We start from the raw sequence: 21,314 nt of genomic DNA, 5'->3' as shown, positions 1-21,314 counted from the left end.
CGGGCAGCGCCAGTCGCGACAGGAGCCCCGCCCGCCCGCCGCCCGCGCGGCGCAGACCAACTGCTGCGGGGGGAGCGCGGCCTCTCTCCGCCGCCCTGCCCGCCCGGAGACCCGGGGAGAACGGGAGCTCCTGGCTCACCGCGTTTCGCTGCCCAGGTCCGAGGCCACTCCAGCCGCCCGGGTGCGGCGGGGCGCGGTCCGAGCCCCCCGGTGTCCCCCCGTGCCGCCGGGCGGTGGTGCCGGCCCGAAGCGGCGGGCGGTGCCCGGCGCCGAGAGCGGCGGCGGCGGCGCGGGAGGGCGGACAAAGCGGAGCGCGGCCGGGGCGGGCGGCGGTGAGAGGGGACGGGGCTGGCGTTGAGGATCGGGGCTGGGATACGGGACCGGGGTAGGATTAGCGGTAGGGGTTAGGGCAGAGCCGGGGGTATCGCGGTACGGGCGGCGGAGGGGCGCCGCTGGTGCGCGGAGGGAGGGAGGGAGGAGTGGAGGGAGGGAAGAGGCAGCGCTGATGGAGCTGGTGATGGAGTTGCTGGGGATCAGGACGGGACGGGGCAGCCTTCGGGCGAGGGAAGGGGGAATCTCGGTCCGTGCGGCCTGGCCTCCGTTTCTCTGAAGGGAAACTTTGCCGGGACGCTCCCGCCCCGCTGCGGGCCCTCCCCTCGGCGGCGCGGCCCGGGTGGCCCCGCAGTGACCCCGCCGTGCCGTGCCCCCCTCCGCAGGGCACTATGAACGAGGAGCAGTTCGTGAGCATCGACTTGGACGATGACAACATCTGCAGCGTCTGCAAGCTGGGCACCGAGAAGGAAACGCTCTCCTTCTGCCACGTCTGTTTCGAGCTGAACATCGAAGGTGAGAGATTCCGTGGGAGCTGGAGCCTTGCTGGGCCGGCCCGGCCGGGGCTGAGCGCACAGACGGCTCCTCCAAAGCTTCCGTCGGGTTTGGAAACGCCTGTCCGTACATAAAGTTTTATATCAGTTTGTTTTCTAGCTCTAAAGGTGGGTGCTGCTCCTCCAGATGTGAAGATGAGCCCTCTCTTTCCAGAGCCTCTGGAATGCCCTGATGTTTTTATTCCATCTCCTAGCATTAGACCGCTGATGTTGGATTTGGGGTCTGAATCACGTTCTGTCTTTATTTGCTCAATAATTAGAGGGGGTCTGTGTATAAAGCAAGCTTAAGTTGCAAATTTTATAGCATGATATTCAGGGTTTTTGGAAGCAGATCACTTTGCTTTCACTAGATCTGCTCAGGGGAATGGAATTATTGTTTTCATATTTTCTTTTTGAAATTGTGATACAAATTTTGAAATTCGTTTTCATAAAGTGTTGGTATGTGTAGTGTGATAAAACACGATTCATTATCAAAGCTTCCTAAAGCCAGCAGATTGCAAAGTAGGAATTTTTGCCATCTTTTAAAACACTAATCTTGTAGAGCCATTTTGGTCTCCAGAATAGTATTTTCAAAATTTTAAACCAGTTTTGGTAAAGAATTTCCCCATCTTGTTGCTTTTCTTCATGCAAGAATGAGCAGTAGATTATTTTTGTCCCTTTTTAAGTCAAATTGCTTGTCTTGGGAGCAGCAAAGTAACTTCTTCCCCTTACACAGAGTGATCTTTGCCAATTATATGTAGATATGACTACCCAGAGTAATTTATGTTGCTGTGAGGCAATTGAATACGAGGATCTCAACAGTGTTATGTGATTAGTCCCATCATTTCTGTTCTCATTTCTTGATAACAGGTAGTAGACTTTTGTTGCTAGTAGAGGCAGTGTATTTCAATGTGAACACTACTCTGATACTTCAGAGGTAATTGACATGTTTTTCCTTTTGTTTAGAAGAGACGTGCCTGTGTACTTGTAGTTTTTGTTGAAACTCAAGAGCAGCTGTCTAACCTAAGTCAGTTTCTTTGAGTTTTCTTACTGCTTTGGAATGTTAGGTTTAGACTTCTCAATATGGAGAGAGGATGTTTCTCTCCATAGGCTTTGAAAACATACCAGCACACTGAGAATTAAGTGCTTCCATTACACTGCTAATCTAGTTTTGTTTTGAAAGTGTTGAAAGTGATAGAACACATTAAAAAATTGCTGGATGGTTTCTGTGCTCTGTTGTTTGAGATAAGCTGTGGATTTGTCAAAGCTGCTTGTTATGGCTGTGACTTTACAAAGTGATCATGTGTTTTAAGTGGAATAGGTTTGGGATTTTTTGCTCTAAATAGCCTTGGTGCTAGGAAAGACTAATCTGTGGAAACCTTTACATAATCTTCTAAATTTCCAGTTAATTTTAAAAGGAGGCTGCATGGAATAGAATAGTGATAAAAGCTTCCCTGAAGTTATAGGCCATTCTTTTATTTTGCATAGTAAAAGTATACATATCTTTGATCATGTTAACATCAAAATGCCTCAATTTCTGATAGTCTCTCTTTTGTGTGCCACTTTGAAAAGATGTTCTGTTACTGCTCATAGGGAGGAGAGGCTTGAAAGTGGCAGAGGATGTGTCAGTGACTTTTTATATAGAGTCATTATAAGGCTTTTTAGCTGAACTACTGCATGAGTCAGCTCTTTACCATACCTCTAGTCACACTTTTCCTACTTTTGACCTATCTCTACATTCCTGTATTTTTTTGTGACAAAGTCTGATTTTTCTAAGTCTTTTTGCAGCCCTGGGTACAGCACGAACTGTAATTCACTAAAGCACAATGTTATGCTGGATGTTTTCACTCTGACCTCCTGGTTATGTTTTAATGGAGTTCAGCTGCATTAAACCTTGTTGAACAGAATCAGCTGCAAGTTGCACCAACTCCTGTGGATGTGTTATCCCACACTTCCAAACGAGTGTCAATCTCGCTGGTCGTTTGTCTTTTTATGCAGCATCATATTTAAAACTGCCAGCAATTAAAACCCATACATAAATTAAATATTTCAGGAAGTGAAGTAGGCAATTCTAAAAAAGATACTCATGCAACAGCTAACTCAGGCTTGCTCATTTTTGGTGTGGAGCTGCTCCCTCGGAGAAGCAGGAAATAGCTGCTGTTGGAGAGCAGGCAGGCTATTAGTCACAGCTCAGCATCTTGCAGGATGCTTGAGTACTCCCACAGTTTGCAGCACCCTGTTAGCTTCCATGTGGTAAGTGCTGTCTGACTTAATTGGAATGTGTGGCACCTCTTCCATCTTTCCTGACCATGCAGTCTGCACCAGCAGCTGAGTTGGGATAGAAAGGAGAATTACAGATGGATGTGCAAGGACCAGCAGTGGGTTTGGCAATACTAGGTTTGCAGTTGGACTCGGTGATCTTGAAGGTCTTTTCTGACCTAAATATCTGAGTCTAGGTATGAAATTCTGGCAGTAGGCTTTTTTCTTTTTTTAGCAGGGCATCATATTAACAAAAGTGCCGAAGACAGTTCTGTTTCCCCTCATGCCAGCAGCATGTGACTGCTTAAGCCTGGAGATGGCAAATCCATGTACTGGGAACTGATGCAGCTGAACCCTTGAAACAGACTTTCTCAAGTGTCTGTGAACAAAATACTACAGAAATATAATTTACTTAGCTGCACTTAATTACAGTGTAATCTGGTGGTGGTGAATCTCTGCAGCTCCTGGCATCTGTGAGTTCAGCAGCTGGAAAGGTTTGCCTGTGTCTCGATGGTTGAGATTGGCTGATTGTTGTTGATTGGCTTGGGTCAGTAAGAAGAGGAATTAGAAATGGGGAATTGGAGACCATCCCCATCTCTAATAATGATTCAAGTCTGGATTAATATTACGACATGGCTCAGCCCTTACTTTCCTGACTTTGGAGTGTTTATTTGTAACCTTTATTATGTTTGGACGGTATCTTGGTAGTGTTACATAACTGGGGGAAAATTGTGTTTCTTTTATAGTCCTTTATAGAGAATACTGCTATACAGAAAGCTTAATCTGTCTTCTGTCTTGATTAAACAACTGTTGAATTTCTATTTAAGGAAGTCAGTTACTGTGCCATAAAACCTATCATTTTTATCAGATATCAGGTCTCCATCATTATTTTTATAATAATAGATTTTTAGTATTTAAGTGAAATAAACTGTGATTATGCTTTTTACTAAGTTCTGTTAATTCACAGAAGCTGCTAGTTTGAGTGTAACTGGAAGATCAGCTGTGGTGTCAATCCCAGAATTTATTCAGGAGGGATACATATGGATTATAGGATCTATTTCTCTGAAGCTGATTGACAGAGTGATAGCAAGGGGGGAAGAAAAGAGAACGTGGGCATTGGAATAACCAAAGCCAACATGCAGGTTTAAACTGAACCCTGTTAAATGTCATCTATCTTTCTTGAGTAAGGAAAGAGCAACATGCTCAGCAGAGTTTAGTGGTTCTGGTGTTCAGCCTAGAAGGGGTGAGAGCAGTGTTGTCTCTGCAAAGGGCAGTATTTTTTTCCAGTTGTACTGGCTCATCCAGCTCACTCAGTTTGAGGATTCACACTCAGGGAAGCTGAGTGTACTAAGCTGCACCTAAATACTTCTGTTGCCAAACTGGCTTTTGTGTCTGAAGGTTCACAGTCAGATGATACAACAGAATATTAATGTGCTTCTTAAGGTTTAAAATATGCAAAGCACTTACATGTGAAATACTAAACATATTGAAAAATGAAGCTGATTGTGGGCAGTGTTTTTAAAGTTGTACATGGGGTTTAGAATATCCTGGTGGGCAGGATCTGCTGGGCTTCAAGTTGGGCTTTGTTTGCCTTGTACAGATGAAGGGAGCATCAGAGAGGGTGCATTGTTTGCTTTTCTGAGTGGGTGTCACAGTAGTAATCAGTGGATTGAAACAGGAAATGTTTTAAATTCATCTGTGACTGGTTTGCATAAGCCAGGAAATCACGTGTTGTGTGTTAGTGGAAACAAAGTTCTTCTTTATAATTTCATTAGCATATGAGAAAATACTGAACTCTGCTAGCAGAGATGCAGTACTAACAAATCTCAGTGATACCAAGGATGGGGAGAAATGCCTGAAAACTGAAAAATACATGCTTGTGTGTGTATAAAAACTGTCTGTAAATGTATACATCAACAAAACAAAATCCTCTGCCTGAATATGGTGTTTTGAAACTCTGGTTGTAGCATTTCCAAGTTGTGGATGCTCCCATCCCTAGCAGTGTTTTTAGGACAGGTGAGATGGAGCTCTGAGCACCCTGCTCTAGTGGAAGGTGTTGCAATGAGATGATCTTTAGGGTTCCTTCCAGCCCAGGCCAGTCTGTGGCTCTGTGTGATTGTGTGTCCCCTGTCTCACCCCTCACACAGCAGCAGCCAGAGGTTCCTGACTGTGGGGCTGCTTGGAGGTTCAGGTGTCTTCCCATGGGAGGGCATTGCACAAGGCAGCTGTGTCCTGGGATCCTCTGGACACCTGTGGAAATTCCAGCTTCTAGATATTGAACACCAAACTTAGAAGTCTACCACAATTATGACTTACCTTTACATTACTTTACATAGTGTATCTGGCTTTAATTTGGTTTATGCTGGTATTTCTTAATGAAGAATTATTTAAAAACCTGCATTTCCTCACATTCAAGAGTTGTAATAGAGGCAAATCGTAATAGAAGTGGAAAATGTGATTGTTTGAGATGATTTTTTACTCTTTTGCTTGTCCAGTGCTGCTAGCAACAATAATATCTTGGAGAGTGCTGGCTGACAAGCAAACTGGCTCACTTCCATTTCTGTTTAGAGCCGAGCAGCTGAATAGCAAATGACAGCTCCCATCCCAGGTCCTGTAATATAAGAGACAGTGAAAGTACTGGGCATCCATTCCCCTGATTTATGTTGAGGTAGTTAGGTTTCCATGGTCCTTTCAAGTGCTGATAGACTCAGCTTTTGAGGCAATTTCAGCATCAGGTTAGTGCATCTGAGTCTCCAGTTTGAGACAAGGATGTTATAAATAAATCTGTCTTGCCACACAGCTTTTTTCCTGTTAAGGTCTATAAAATCTTGTATAATTTTCTCATTCTGTGTTCATTAAAAAAAAAAAACGAGGGGGTGGGTTTAGTTGTTGCAAACATGTAAGCATTTGAATTTCAGGGTTTTTTCTCCTTTTTCTCCTTTTTACACCCTACAGAAGAATATCTCACTGAACTAAATGTGTTGTAAGGTATAGTTGAAACAAGTGGAAATCACTGATTTAATTCTGTTCCAGAATATTACACATCCCTATTTTTTCAGTGTTAATGAAATGATAAACAGTAAAATAGATTATTCTGGCAATAAAAGATAAAAATTTCCATCGTTGCTCTTTAAACTAGACAGATGAGAACTTGTTTCAAGGTAGCATTTGCAGTCCAGGGGTATGACTCATTTCTGCAAAGTTGAATGGACATGTGAAATTAGCTGCAGTTTACACTGAAGCTCTTAACTACAAATTCAAGTCAGAGCATGATTGGAGATGCTGTTCTTACTCTGAATGCTGTACAAGTACCACCGAGTAATGCTAAGATGTGGAGCTGGTTCAATAAAAGCATTTTTGCATTCTTCATGTGCAGATTTGGGAGGTTTGTCCATGCCAACAAGATAATTGAGTATTTATGTTACCTGGCATCATCCAGATTGCAGAAATACCAGTTTATGATTTCCACTCTCTTCTAGGTCTATTTAACTGATTATTCTTGCAAACTATGTGATATAATATTTTCAGTAGTGAAATTTTCGTCAGTCATTGCTTTGTTTAATACAAATTCTTCTTAGTAAAGTAGTTTATAAGGAACATGATTTTTGAAAATATATTTAAGGGGCCAGCTGGATTTCTGTTCTGTCTGATATCTTTGCTCTGTGCTAAAATACAAATGAGCTGATAGGAATGAAGTGGGAGGTGATTTGTGTGCACACTTGATGTATGGAAAGTACTAGCATTATCATATGAAAGCAAGGAGAGAACTTTAATTTATGAACAAGATAATATCTAGTATTTGCAAAGTGTCTGGTTTTAGAAGTTAATGAATGGCACTGGCATCTTCCTTCTAGCTAGTCTAATAAATCATAAGATTTAACTCTCAAATGAGATTGCATGTAAACCCTTAAAAATAGCAGTTGGCTTTACATCTTGTCAAGCAGATGTACTGGAGATGCACATCTCTAATGATCCTGCTTTTGAGTGTTGGCACAATTGTACAGCTGAAGAGTATCAGGTTTTTGTCATTTAGACATGTGGATAACTTGTTGTCTTAGGTTATCATGGGCTGCTTCTGTCTCATGCATTTTGAACAGGTCTTGGGATCTGCTTTTCTGGGAGCCCCCCCTCTTTCAGCACTCTTGGTAAGCAGCAGTGGCTTAAAATAAACAGGCATGAGCATTGAATGTCTTGTGAAGCCTTTGTGTCTGCACACAAGGTAAACCACACTGGGGCTCATCTGACCTTTGTGCTTCCAGTAGACACTCACAGATGTCCAGGAGCTGTTCCATGAGCTGGCTGAACATCCCTGTGTACAGAGTGCTGCTGAGGGGAGCAGCAGCTGGAACATCTGGGAGCACACAGTGAGGACCAGGGCTCTGAAAGTGAGCAGCCACAGGCAAGGGTTCTTGCTTACTCTAGGGTGAAAGGAGAAGGGCAGAGGTGTCTGTCACAAATCTCTTTGCAGTTCAGTGTTTCAGATGAGGTGAATTTTGCCTGACAAGCATTTCTTCACTGCCTGTGAAGGAATTACCTGTTACCTGTTAGGTCTCCACAGCCAACTCAAACTGGAGGCAGGAAAGATGCTCAGGTATAAATCTTACCCATAAGTATTTGTAAATTCTTTAAGGAGGCTTTAAATAACTAATGGCATACTACAAACTTTTCATTGACTAATCATGTGTCTACAAATATTCCTGTTAATTTTAGTTCATCTTAGATTCAGGGAGGATTTTCTACTTCAGCTGCTATTCACCATTGCAAAAAATAAATTAGTTTACAGCAGCACATTAGAAAATGCTAAGAGGGGAATGTAAGCTTATTTCCAACTGATGGATCTGAAAGAACAAATAAGTTTGGTTGTTATTTTGTTGGGGTTTTTTTAAGAGAATAGCAGACAAATGAAAAAAAACTCACTGTTGAAGATAAGCAGGCTAATGATCACTGATTTATTTTTTTCTATGGAAACATTTGTGAAGGGATGTGGAGTAATCTTGTTATTCAAGAACATTCCTTTTGAATTTGACTTATTGATTAGTATTATAATCTCCAAATAGGACAACTCTGCTAGCCAGCTTTATATAAACAAACATTTCATTTGCCCATATGAGCAATGATTTCACTTTTAGTTCTGTGTCTTTATAATGAAGAAGGTTCTCAGTGAATCAGTTGCAAAGGCAGAAATTGTCTTTGTAGGTTTCTTACCCTCAAAAGAGACAGAAAGCAAAAAACTTTAATTAATGATCAAAACTCATTTACTTTCAAGTACAAATGCCTTAAAATGGGGTAGAATTTGTTGAGTAGTGATTGCTCACCTGGTTATCTTGTAAATATTCTCCCTCCTCAGCTTCTTTACAGTTAGGAATAAATAGAAGTTTAAAAAAATATGTATTAAACTGCCTGATTGCTAGTCATGCATTTACAAAATTACCTTGTAGGAGTGGATTAGGAATCATGTTGACTGGCTGCCTTGCATGGCTTATAAATTAAAAGCCAGGGTTTGGTTGAGGTTTTTTTTTTCCCCTAAGCATTAGGCACTTATGGAGGAAGTCCTGTTCTTCAAGTCAGTATGCAAAGATATTGTTGAGTGAAGTGATATGTTCATATTTCATCTAGGACACATGAGGTACTAGAATCAGAAACAAACAATGGATTGTAAGCAGTTATGTTGTTTTATGATTTGTCTGGAGGTTTGGCATCAGCCTGTGAATCATGTGCACTTGAGGAATGATCTCTGGCATGAGCTTGTTTCCTAATAGCATCTGTTCTGTCTTAAGTTTGTTAGATATGGTCTTCTAGATATTAGTGAATTCTGTGGGATTTTTTTTTTTTGCCCTGCAAATTAAACTTTTCTTCTCTGCATGGTTGGTGGGTGGGGTATTTTTGTCAGTTTTTGAGGGTTTTTTTTCCTTCTCTGAAAAAGTAAACATGAAAATTAGAGTGTACTTGGACATAGTCTGCAGTCTTGTTCTTGGAAAGTAAGACAAGGAGCAAATATACATACCTGCAAGTGGGGGAGTGGGGAGGGGAAGTTGATGGTTTCATGATTGCAGATTTGAAGAACCAGACAAAAAGTAACAAAGATTGAGGCTGATATTGGCAAACAGAAATGTGGAGACAGAACTGAAACCCTGTGAAAGTCCCCGAAACTCACAATAGCTGTTTATCAAAATTACAGTGTTGCTTCTTGTTTTGTACAGAAGTCTTGTCATGCTTTATTAATCTGTTTTGAATAAAGCAATAAAACTGAATGATTTATATATATATCACTCTGTCCATGCCAGCTCACCAGATTGTAGCTTTTTCTGCAGTTATGATGAAGGGAAAAATATGAAGTAGCCTGAGTGGAGCATGAAATCTTCCCAAAAAGAAATGGACATCTTTTCTGCCTCATGAGGCTGATGGTATTGCCCACAACAGAAGGATTTGTTCCAGAGAACCATCCCTTAACTTGCTGTGATTCTGGTGTGTGGTTGTTAGTTTGTGCTGGCACTGCAGCTGCTGTCCCTGCTCAGCTCTTCCAGAAGGTTATGGCTGATGTTCTCTGCATGGGAAAGGACTAATTGTCACCTTAGGACAAAAGAGAGGTGGATGGTTGTTTTAGTTTTGTGTGTGATTGTCACAGTAAAAATCCAAACCAGTTCTGTGAAAGCTGAAGCAGGTCTGTTAGCAGTTCTCTGCAAAACCGGTTTGGATTTGCACATTTTCAGTTCCTTACTTTATTCAAGATTCCTTAGATAGGACCCCTTTGAGGGTTTTGTGGTGGAATAAGAGAAGGGGTAGGATGTAAATTCTGTGTACGGGAAGTGTTTTGCAATAACCTGCCCTGTGCTCAGAAAGAGGGACATTATGGCATATAAATAGCAAAGCCTAAACTCTTGAAGTAGCTTTTTTTTTCTTCTGTAATAATTGCTCATTTCAGGCACTCTATTACTGAGTTCAGATAAAACAGATCTCTTTGAGCAGCGTGCCTTTAGAATGGGGAAGTTAGCAATGTTCAGAACTCTTAAAAGATAAATTCATCAGAAGGAAATACTTGAATAACCTTGAGCTTAAGACTTGGACATAATTCATTTGGGGCTTCATGAGGTCATGCTGCACTTGTTCTTTCTTTGTGTAACAATTTATGTGCTGGCTATTTTGTGTGGTCTTATGCTCCTCTCCTACTGGACAAGTAACATTAATTCTCATTGAAATAATGAAGCAGCCTCAAAGGAATTTCTTTTTATAAATGATACCATCAGTATTCTGTCATTTATTGTGCAGGTGTGTTTGTTAAGTGGGTTCCTGAGCATTATTGTGTGGAAAATTGTGCAAAGCATGTTTTTCAGCCCATTGATTATTTTCTATAAGTAAAAGAAAGCACTATGAGCAGCAGCAAAGTAGAATATTGAAGAATCACTTGGGTAAAGCAAGTAACATTCAACAAATCACTCTAGTTTTCTAGAGTTTGTAGTGCTGTGAATATATTTGCCTTATAATTTCACTTGACAGTGTTTGCTTTCCCTTGATGGCTTAAAGACTTAAGGTTTCCATCATGCTACTTGAGTTAAGCAGGCTTGCTTTATTTAAATGGTGCTGATAAGCCATGAAAACAAATGACTTGTCTTTCTTGTTTTTAATAGAAATGTTTGTTGGGGTTTTTTAAGTCTCCATAAAGAGGTAAAATAGCATTGCAAGTAGGCAGCAGATTATGCAGAGTTTAAGAAAAGTTGTTATTTGTTTGCTGAAAGTGGTTGATAAGTATTTTGAGATGTGGAGAATCTTGACTGCCCACTGAAAGGAGGAATAAAGTGCCCCCTTACTCTTACCTCTGGAGTAAAGAGTGTATCTGAGTTTTGTTTCTTCTAATAGTTACCTCATGAGCAGAAGGAACATCTGTTTTCATGATTTTACCTTTTCCTCTGCTCCTAAGAACAAAATTAATTCCACTGCTGTTTTCTTTTATTTTCCAGTTTTTTAGATATTTTTGCCCCATAAATTGTGTGCGCTCTCAGGAACTCAGCCAGAAAATAAATGCACTTAAATTTCAGTGCTGCCCAAAGAGTGGAAAATCAACAATTTGTGATGGCTACTCTAGATGTTTGAACTCCCCAACTTCAAACAGCAGATACCAGCAAGTGAGATAATCAAAATGAAGTGCTTAGGTTTGTTTTCAGTTTCATGTTAAAAATTTTACCTTTTCAGATTAATTTTGAGAGTAGGGTGCGATTTTGTGAGATTCAGTAACTTAACAAAAACATTGTATCATTTGTTAATTGTATGGGTGGGGTGATTACATTTTACCACAAGAATTTAAGAGGGTAAATCAACTGGAACTGAGACTTGTTGTAACATGTAGCATTGTTCTGACTGTCTGTAAATGTCTCTGTTACCAGATTTTGTTACCTGTTGTATTTCATGGGTTTTCTTATATTTTAGTCACTTTTAATAGCTAAAATATAGGATTGCTGCAGGTTGGTTCATGTTGTCTAGATTCAGAGATCCAGTTACATTGTTTGTTGTTTTAAGTACTTCAAAATACTACTTTTAAATTAAGCACTTTCAACCTATGGTTCACAGGTATGTTATTGTTATTTGCAGTGACAAACTTGTTTGACAGAATTGGTTTTCATTGTATTGAGACCCTTCCAAGTAATATATGGGGCACTGAGATAAATGACAAACTGTTTATTATTCTGGACTTGGATTCTGAATCTACTGTGTATGTGAAGAAAAATAAATATCCACTGAAGTAGCAGAAAGTAATTTTGTAGTGGGGCACTATTAACTTTCTGGAATAGTCATTTCTCATACCATCTGTGTTCACTCACCAAGTGCAGATCCTCACAGATTGTGTTCCTTTTTAACCTGTCAATCACTAGCTGTTACTTAGAGGTTTGAGTTACCTGCTGTAGCTATTTGAACAGTCTTTGAGGGAGGATGAGCAGAGAGGAGAATAAACATCCATCTTGTGTGATGTCATGGTTTGACCCCAGTGGGATGGGAGAGAATTTCTGCTTGTGGTCTGAGACAAAGACAGTTTTAAAGGGAGAGCAAAAGCTGCCTGTACAAGCAAAGCAAAATAAGGAATTCATTCACTGTTTCCCATGGTTGTGCAGGTGTTCAGCCATCCCCAGGAGAGCAGGGCTCTGTCATGCACAACGGTGACTTGGGATGACAAATGCCATCACTCCAAACATTCCTCCCTTTCACCTTGTTCCCCAGCTTTATACACTGAGCATGATGCCATCTGGTGTGGAATGTCCCTTGGGGCAGTTGGGATCAGCTGTTCCACCTGTGTCCTTCCCCAGCTCCTTGCATGCCCCCAGCCTCTGTCAGCGTGGTGAGAGAGGCAGAAAGGGCCTTGACTGTGTAAGCCCTGCTCAATGATAATGAAAACACTGCAGTGCAAACTCAAAACACAGCCCCATATTACACTGAGATAAAAATTAACTCTATCCTAGCCAAAACCAACACACCTCAAATGAATTTCAGGACAGTTTAATGTTGGCAAGGATTGACAGTGTTGGAGCTTGCTTCCCTAGCTAGGCTGCAGGCCTGTACCAGTGCAAAATAATAAACTATTATTATAGTTTATATATAAACTATTATTATAGTTTATATATTATGAGATCTGACTTATGTTTGACCACTTGAATGAGACAAGCCTGCACCCTGCAGTATTTGAGCAGATGGCTCATAACATTATGCATAAAGATGGGAGCTTTGTATGAGTGCTGTCAGACTGCTCTTCAGGATCATTCTATAGAACTTGCTGGAGCACAGTTGGGTTTATTTTACCTCTGCAGCTTATACACTTGTGTGTAGGGGGGATGCAGCATGTGTGGAGTTGTCAGTTTGCTTCATCTCTGTCACCATGCAAGAGGCACACGCTGAAGTCCTGCTCCAGAGATTGTGATGTGCAGAACACTTTGTGTGACAAGGACTCAAGCCTGAGGGAAACTTCACAAATTTTGGACTGTGATGTACCCTTGTTTGCTTCAGTGATAAGACTGATCACTAAAGTTTTTGTTTTCTTGGTTGCTTGTGTGTTAAGATATTAAAAAATTATCAGTAAGTGAACTTCTTTCTGTTGTGTCTTTACAGGAGTACCAAAGTCAGACCTTCTACATACAAGATCTTTAAGGGGGCACAGAGACTGCTTTGAAAAATTCCACTTAATAGCAAATCAGGACTGTCCACGATCAAAGCTCTCTAGAAGTCCTTATGCAGAAGTAAAAAATATCTTGAGCAAAAAAATTAACTGGATCATACAATATGCACAAAACAAGGATTTAGACTCTGATTCTGAAAGCTCAAAACCATCCCAACACCAGCTTTTTAGCTTCAGACATCAGACTGATAGAAAGTTACTCCCACAGTTTGAGTCCCCAGTACCTAGATACTCTGCAAAATGGATAGATGGGAAATCTGGAGGCATCTCAAGCTGCTCACAGACTCTGCTGGAACCAAGAGAATCCACGGATTTCAGACTCGGTGCTACCTTCTGCTGCAGCAGCGTTTTGTGGCCCAACCGCAGCCAGGTCCAGAAAGCTGAAAAAGCTGAAGGGGATTCACTTGCCAGTGTTCATAGGAGACATCCTCAGCACAGCAGGGAGGAACGTGAGTATGCATCCATTTACACACAGCCTAGCAAGCAAGGGCTTTCTTTCAATACCTGTTGACCACTTCATGTCTCCACAGAGCATTAATTCTCAGCCTGAAGTCCAGCATGTAAAAATTATGGCGAAAAAAGAGCTACCTGGCTGAGCAAATAGGGTGGTTTGGCTGGTGGTTTTTGTTTTTATTTTATTTTGTTTATTTTATTTTATTTTATTTTATTTTATTATTTTATTTTACTTTATTTTACTTTATTTTTATTTTATTTTTATTTTATTTTACTCTTAGCTGTACCCCAGTGTGACACAGGACATGTCTAATGTATGCAGAACATTTAATTTCCATATGTCATTCCTGGGAGTTGCACAGCCCTGCCTGTGGAGGTGGAGGTTACTCAGCTCCTGCAAATCTCTCTCTTATTGAACTTGCACAGTGCCCTGAATTCCATTTCACAGAGATCTGCCCTAAACAGCAGGGGAAATTAGAGGTCATGTAGCAGAACAAACTTGTGAAATAACAGCAGACTTTCCAGTGCATTTTACTGGATTTGTTTTTTTCTTGTATTTTTTGAGCTTAAGAAACTGCGAAGGCCCTTTTGCCACTATGTCCTCTTAAAGGCTGTAGCAGAAGACCTGAACTATGTTTTGATGACTGTGGGGATGGTGAAAATAACAGAAAATGAGTTTCCCTAATTCTTTCCTGGGAGAAATCTTTAGAAAAAGCTAGGATATTTTAGTGTCTTTGAAATCAGGGTGCATGAAATGTGTTAGGAATAGATTCCTAGAGGTATGTGCTGTTACCATCCTGCTTTTTAGGCAATGCTTGGTCCTGAACTGGGGAATGTCCACTCTTACATTTGGAGATGAGGCAAGTGATTGGAGAGGGTTTCTGAATTTCTAAAGACCTGAGAAAGAAAACAAAAGCACTGATAAAATATTCCAGGGAAAAACAGGTGACGAAAAACAAGCTAATAATGAAATCAGAATGTCAGAAGAGTCAGAGAAAGAGGTACTGTAAGAAGTTGGAATTGGCTTCTTTAGCCTCCCTTTTCTTTTTTGACAAACTGACAACTCTGTCCTTGCAAAGCTGAGTCATTTCTCATTCTTTATGAAAGGATTTTACTTAACTGCTGCATGATGTGTCATGTTGCATTTGTAGTGAATTAGTAGCCTTAAAGCCATAAATCAAAACAGATACACTGGGCTGTTTGACCACCTGTCCACTGGAGTCATAAATTGGGATTACATAAATCAGGACAGCATATAACAGGGGAATTATGGAAGCTTGACCTGGTTTATGGGGTTGTCTAATTGAAGTTAGTGACTGGGAATTTATCCCCAGTCTTTGATTTCAGGATGGGAATCTAAATCTGTATTGAGCACAATAACAGGTTTTTTCTTCTGACTACACAATGCAGCTTTGAGGCATTTTTGCTTGTATTTTGCAGTATTTACCTTTAAAAGACATTCATTTAAAGGCTCTATGATTAAGTTTGTCTGTTAGATGTAAACTTAGACTGCCAGAATTAGGTACCTTCTTACTGCAATACTTTCAGTCTTAACAACATAGCTGTCTACTGAAAAACAGTATTAATGGAAATGTAAATAGCTTGGCCAGTATTTTTTCAGAGTTTGCCTCAGCTGTGGATAGAATAATATTTTACCATTTAAATTCAGTGCTCTGTTCCTTTTCCCTTTCCCTTCTGTATCAGAATAATGTGCCATGAAACAGTCCTGTCCCAAAACACTCACATGAAACATGTGAAACATGTGAACCAGTGTTTCATTCACATGAAACATGTGAACAAGTCTGTCTGCCCAATGACAAAATGTTAGTGAAAATACTGAAGAAAGGGGGAATTAGCATCCTATCACTGGGTATAAAAAGGGGGGAAATCTTGAAATTTTAAGCTCTTAATTACTATATTAAATTTAGTCAGGGTTTTTATGGTGCTTGAAGAGTGGTAAAGTGTGAGAAGGGACTTTTCAGGTTTATTGATAGCTGAAGGTAGGCAGGAGCACCATTTTACCTGACTGATGGAGGAGAAAGGTGAATCTGTTTTATTCTTAGCTGGGATTATGTCTTGAGTACCAAGTCTTAGCTATTGCCAGCTTCTTTGGCTTGGCAGTACTGTCAGCAGTTTAACATCCCACAACTGCCAGCTCTGAGAAAGTTTGAAAGGGAAGGCTTAGGATAATCAAATAATCCAGTGGGTAGCTAAAACCCATCTTTTTCAGAATTCAGGACTTTAAATTTGCCATGTAGAAACCTTTTGCACAGAGAAATCTCTGGAAAAAAGCTACAGCATCATTTTTTCTCTCAAGTATGCAATGAGAGCTTTGCTAAGCTGCAGCAGAAAGAGCTTTGCTGAAGTTTAAAAGCAGTATTTTGGAATTGCAAGGTCTTAAAGCTTGTGCCAGTGGCCAGTGCCCCCTGTGGTGCTCAGATTGTCACTTTTCACCGTGGTGACAAGGGCATCTCAGCAGCAGCCATGGCACCATGTGTGCCCACTGCAGGGTTCAGGGAACCCTCGGAAGCAGACCAGTGATTCCCTGCTGCTGATCAAGGGCACTGAAGAACGCTTCCACAGTTCCCTCCTCTGTGTGTTTTCTGTGAAGGTGATCAATGCACACAACCTGAAATACAAAAGGGTTTTTGAATGACACAGAGGATCTTATAGTTCTCACCAGGAGCACAGAATGAAACCTATTTTTATATGCTGGTCTTCATATCAAGGCAGGATTGTCCTTCATCATTTGTCACTGAGATACTCAGTGGTAACTGTGCAAGTTATTCTTGTGTGCATAAAGCACAAACCTTGATGACCAAAACAGGGAGCCACATGCTGAAAATTCTGCCAGGAAGCTGCTTCTTGCAGGCTGGGAAACATAGCAGGGCTTAGCTCAGAATTGTCCCCTTTTAATTGTCCACAATTAAACAGATGTGCTTTCATGGGTTACACTGGGGAAGTCATGTTTTGCAGTCAGAGGAGCCAGGTATAGTATTTAAAAGTGCCAAGTATAATATCTAAATGTGCCAAGCAGTTCTGACTCTGGATGCTACTCTTTTCAGGGCTTGATTTTCCACCTTTTTAACACTGAAGAGAGGGTTTTCTAATGGAGTAAGTAAATCCTTGTCTGTGTCAACATTAAAGAGAGATTTTTCAAATTTTCCCCAAATCGCTGATAAGTACTGTTGTGCCTGATTTACTGCCATGCATCTGTTGATTATTAGGATGCAAATAGGAGAAATCTTGAGAAAATAGGAGTCTGCTTAGGGATGCTCGTGTGACTTTGGTAGTAGTAATAACAGATTTTTTGTTGCAGTGACTACAATGACTCTAGGAGAATTAAAGCAACTTAATGAAAAACTGCTCAAGCAAATCCAGGGTGAGAATTTTTCAATACTCTTTGTTTTGTGTTTGTGGTGCTTTGTCATAAAAAAAGTCTGGTTTTAGAAAAGAAATTTTGATTTCTGTCAGTTATGTTTTCAATGGATGACTCTTGTTTTGCATGGGAATGTGTGATATAGAGAGATTGAATTATGTAATCTGCTTTGGTGCTGCAAATTGTCACAGTATTCTCTTTAAGAATTTGACTAGAACCATAGAATTGTTAAGGTTGAAAATTACCCTTAGGATCATCAAGTGCAGCCATTAACCCAGCACTGCTAAGTCCCCCCCAGAACCAAGTGGTTCCTAAATGCCACATCTCCATGTCTGTTAAATCCCTCCAGGGATGGTGACTCCACCACTTCCTGGGCAGCCTGTTTCAGTGCATGAAGAAATGTTTCCTGATATCCAATCTAACTTTGTGTGGTGCAAACTAAACCATTTCCTCTCATCCTGTCACTTGTTACCTGGGAGAAGAGCCCTATCCCACCTGGCTGCATCCTGGTCAGGCAGTTGTAGAGAATGATAATGTCCCCCCTTGAGCCTCCTTTACCCCAGGCTGAGCCCCCTCAGGTCTGTGACAGTGTTCACAGGGGTTTTTCAATGAGGGAAGAGATGAGGATGACTCCATGTTTCACAAGGCTTGATTTATTATTTTATGATATATATTACATTAAAACTATACTATAAGAATAGAAGAAAGGACTTCTTTAGAAGGCTAGCTAAGAATAAAATAAGAAGGAATGATAACAAGGGCTTGTGGCTCGGCTCTCCATCTGAGCCAGCTGACTGTGATTGGCCATTAATTAGAAACAACTCTATGAGACCAATCCCAGATGCACCTGTTGCATTCCACAGCAGCAGATAACCATTGTTTAAATTTTGTTGCTGAGGCCTCTCAGCTTCTCAGGAGGAAAAATCCTAAGGAAAGGATTTTTCATGAAAGATGTCTGTGACAATCCACCTTGGCTCAGGTTGTCTATGACTAGAAACAAAGTGATGCTGTTCAGTTTGCCGTGCATACAAAGCTGTGCTGGAACCAGGAAAAGCAGAGCTCCTGTGCACGATCCCACTTAAATAAATGTCTGTGCCTCTTCCCTGTCACAGACATCTTTTATGGAAAATCCTTTCCTTAGGATTTTTCCTCCTGAGAAGCTGAGAGGCCTCAGGAACAAAATGGAAACAATGGTTATCTGCTGCTGTGGAATGCAACAGGTGCATCTGGGATTGGTCTCATAGAGTTGTTTCTAATTAATGGCCAATCACAGTCACAGAATCACAGAATCACAGAATTTTCAAGACTGGAAGAGACCTATAAGATCATCTAGTCCAGCCGATGTTCTAACTGTTCAGCTAGATCATGGCAGCAAGTGCCACATCCAGTCTTTTTTTAAATTCTTCAAGGGATGATGCCTCTACCACCTCACTGGGTAAATGATTCCAGTTTCTGACCACTCTTTCTGTGAAGTATTTCCTTCTTACTTCTAACTTACATCTAGCTTGACGCAACTTGAGACTGTGTCCTCTTGTTCTATCCGTTGTCGCCCGGAGAAAGAGGCCGACCCCCAGCTCACTACAGCCACCCTTCAGGAAGTTGTAGAGAGTGATGAGGTCACCCCTTAGTCTCCTTTTCTCCAGGCTGAACAACCCCAGCTCCCTCAGTCGCTCTTCATATGGCTTGTCCAGCCCAGTCAGCTGGCTTAGACTCTCTGTCTGAGACAGAAGCTTTTGTTATCATTCTTTGCTATTCTATTCTTAGCTAGCCCTCTGATGAAACCTTTTCTTCTATTCTTTTAGTATAGTTTTAATGTAATATATATCATAAAATAATAAATCAAGCCTTCTGAAACATGGAGTTAGATCCTCGTCTCTTCCCCAATCCGAAAACGCCTGTGAACACCGTCACACATCCCCAGTGCTGTTTGTCACTGCCTCCTGAGGCTGTGTGAGTGCAGGGCCCCAGTGCACTGACCCCATGCTGTTGTTGCAGATGTGTTTGAGGAGCTGGCCCAGCAGGTGCAGGAGAAGGACTCGCTGGCCTCGGAGCTCAACGTGCGCCACATCGCCATCGAGCAGCTGCTCAAGAACTGCTCCAAGCTGCCCTGCCTGCAGATGGGGAGAGCAGGGACCAAATCCAACGTCCCCATATAAAGGGAAACAACTTCCATCCCCCCTAGAGCAAACTGTCCCTAACAGCATTGATAACCTTGAAGTACACCTGCACCCAGATTTAGAAGCTTTTGAGAAAACTTGGGCAGCTTTCTCTTTGTATTCATAATCCATGGGAAGTCTTATTCCACTTTGGGTTTAACAAAAAGGGCAAATATTTTGGGTATTAAAATCTGCTGTAATAAGGTTTATTCACATTTGGGGATTATTATTTTTTCCCATAACTACGCATGAGCCTTGAAATGAATTCTGTGTTTTGTTTATAATAAAATTGTTTCTAGCAAAGAATGACCTGAAGCCTGTAAACCTGCCTCCTTCATACAGAGGACAAGATAAAAATTTTAATTTGATCAGGTCTGATCCTGTTACATCCAAGAGAGCTTTAAGGGGAGAACAGTATTAATGAAACTCATGTCTTCTTATTTATTATGAGCAATATTTTATTATTGAAATTTTATACTAAATAAATATCACTATTTTAGGTACTTTTCCAGATCTCTTTATAAAATGTCTGAGTTACTCTGTGTAACGTTTATGCCTTGTGTATGATTGTTTATCCTTTTTCAGGTCTGTATCTTTCATGATACAATTTTAAAAAGTATTGTTTCCCAAAGAGATGAATTTCACATGTTGAAGAAAAAACTAGTGGTGTATCAATTATTTTTATCAGCTTTATAACTGAAGAATTTGGTTCGTGAGATGTTTAAAAAAGCACAGCATTTGCTTTAAATTAAAAAAAGAATCCATACTTTGGTTTTAATGCATAGAAGTTGTTTTATATATGTGAAATTTTCAATGCTGAAAAATTACTTTGACAAAACTCAATAAATTTGTAATACTACACTGCCTTGTTATGATTTATTTATGAAGTTGGATCAGACTGATAAAGTGTTTTAATTCTGAAATGCAAGTAGTAATGATACATAATAAATCAGAACAGCCTTTTGTATTTTTTAAACTCATGTCTGTCTACCATGACAAGAAATCTTACTCTCTGCCAAAAATACTGCAGGGCTGCATTTGAGTAGCTGAAAGTTGCTGAGTTGCACTGAAAAAATCTGGGGGAGGATGGGATGAGTGGAAGATACAGACACACACACAAAAAAGTTAAAAGTCTTATGTGGTTTTAGCTCTTGAAGTGACAATGGAGTAACTTCTATAGCTGAGCTGAAGGCATGACCAGCATGAAGAAAGGTTTAGGTTTGATTTTAAACTCAAGCTGAGAAATAAGCCAAAGTTCAGAGCATGTTTATTGATTGGCCTATGTTTAGTGATAACTGGGTGTCATAGGACAGGTTGGGTTTGTGTTTTTATTATTTTTTATTGTTTTCTTCCATATCCTCCAGCTGTTCCAAAGCCCCTCTACAAATGCAGGAGTAGGGGCTTGAGCTTATCTGAGTATTGTATAGTTCAGGAGGGGAAAAAATCAGCAGCATCATTGCTTGTGTAAGTGGGCAGTAGAAAATCCCTGATTCTAGTTGTCAGAAGATGATTAATCTCCAGGTACAAGTGTGTTGGTAAACCTTGTTGATTTGGTACCAAGGTAAGGGTCAGGTAAGAGAAGCCTCTCTGAGAAGGACCTGAGGGTCCTGGTGGAGAACAAACTATCCCTGAGCTTCCTTGTGGCCAAGGAGGCCAGTGGGGATCCTGGGATGATTAGGAACAGCACTGCCAGCAGGTTAGGGAGCAATCCTGCCCCTCTGCTTAGCCCTGGTGAGGCACCTCTGGAGTGCTGTGTCCAGTCCTGGGCCCCTCAGGACAAGAGAGACAGGGAGCTCCTGGAGCAGCTCCAGCAGAGGTTGCAGAGATGATGAAGGGATAGAGCATCTGTCTTACAAGAAAAGGCTGAGGAAGCTGGGGCCATCCCAAACCTCCCTGGCACAACCTGAGGCCAGGGTTTGGGTAGGAAAGTGAGTCCATGGGGATGTGGAGAGGGTGGCTGGAGGGCCAGCAGCACTGCATCCCCTTCTGAGGAGTCTTTTCCTCAAATGTACAGGGGCACTGTGGGGAGAGGGCTGTGTCCAGCCTGG

At 41.1% G+C, this 21,314-nt stretch overlaps 1 protein-coding gene across 2 annotated transcripts; it reads left to right on the top strand.

The window, feature by feature from the left end:
- Window positions 1-271: 271 nt before the first annotated feature.
- Window positions 272-20,125, top strand: C2H21orf91 (chromosome 2 C21orf91 homolog). 2 transcript variants are annotated; one of them, XM_058825421.1, is made up of 5 exons: window positions 272-332; window positions 717-846; window positions 13,212-13,727; window positions 17,051-17,113; window positions 19,106-20,125. In XM_058825421.1, exons 2-5 carry the CDS (start codon window positions 723-725, stop codon window positions 19,264-19,266), a joined length of 864 nt encoding a protein of 287 aa, XP_058681404.1. In that variant the 5' UTR covers window positions 272-332; window positions 717-722; the 3' UTR covers window positions 19,267-20,125. The 2 variants fall into 2 exon arrangements, with proteins under 2 accessions (XP_058681404.1, XP_058681405.1); XM_058825422.1 differs by lacking the exon at window positions 272-332 and adding an exon at window positions 369-385.
- Window positions 20,126-21,314: the final 1,189 nt, after the last annotated feature.

Source organism: Ammospiza caudacuta, chromosome 2 (assembly GCF_027887145.1).
Source record: "Ammospiza caudacuta isolate bAmmCau1 chromosome 2, bAmmCau1.pri, whole genome shotgun sequence".
In the NCBI taxonomy this organism is placed as follows: Eukaryota; Metazoa; Chordata; class Aves; order Passeriformes; family Passerellidae; genus Ammospiza; species Ammospiza caudacuta.
This window is presented reverse-complemented; position numbering and strand designations above follow the sequence as displayed.

Excerpts from the sequence above, each read along its gene's own strand:
- C2H21orf91 (XM_058825421.1), top strand. The coding sequence starts at position 723 with ATGAACGAGGAGCAGTTCGTGAGCATCGACTTGGACGATGACAACATC. Across the intron at positions 13,728-17,050 it reads TCAGCACAGCAGGGAGGAAC|TGACTACAATGACTCTAGGA; the intron begins GTGAGTATGCAT and ends TTTTTGTTGCAG. Across the intron at positions 17,114-19,105 it reads ACTGCTCAAGCAAATCCAGG|ATGTGTTTGAGGAGCTGGCC; the intron begins GTGAGAATTTTT and ends CTGTTGTTGCAG.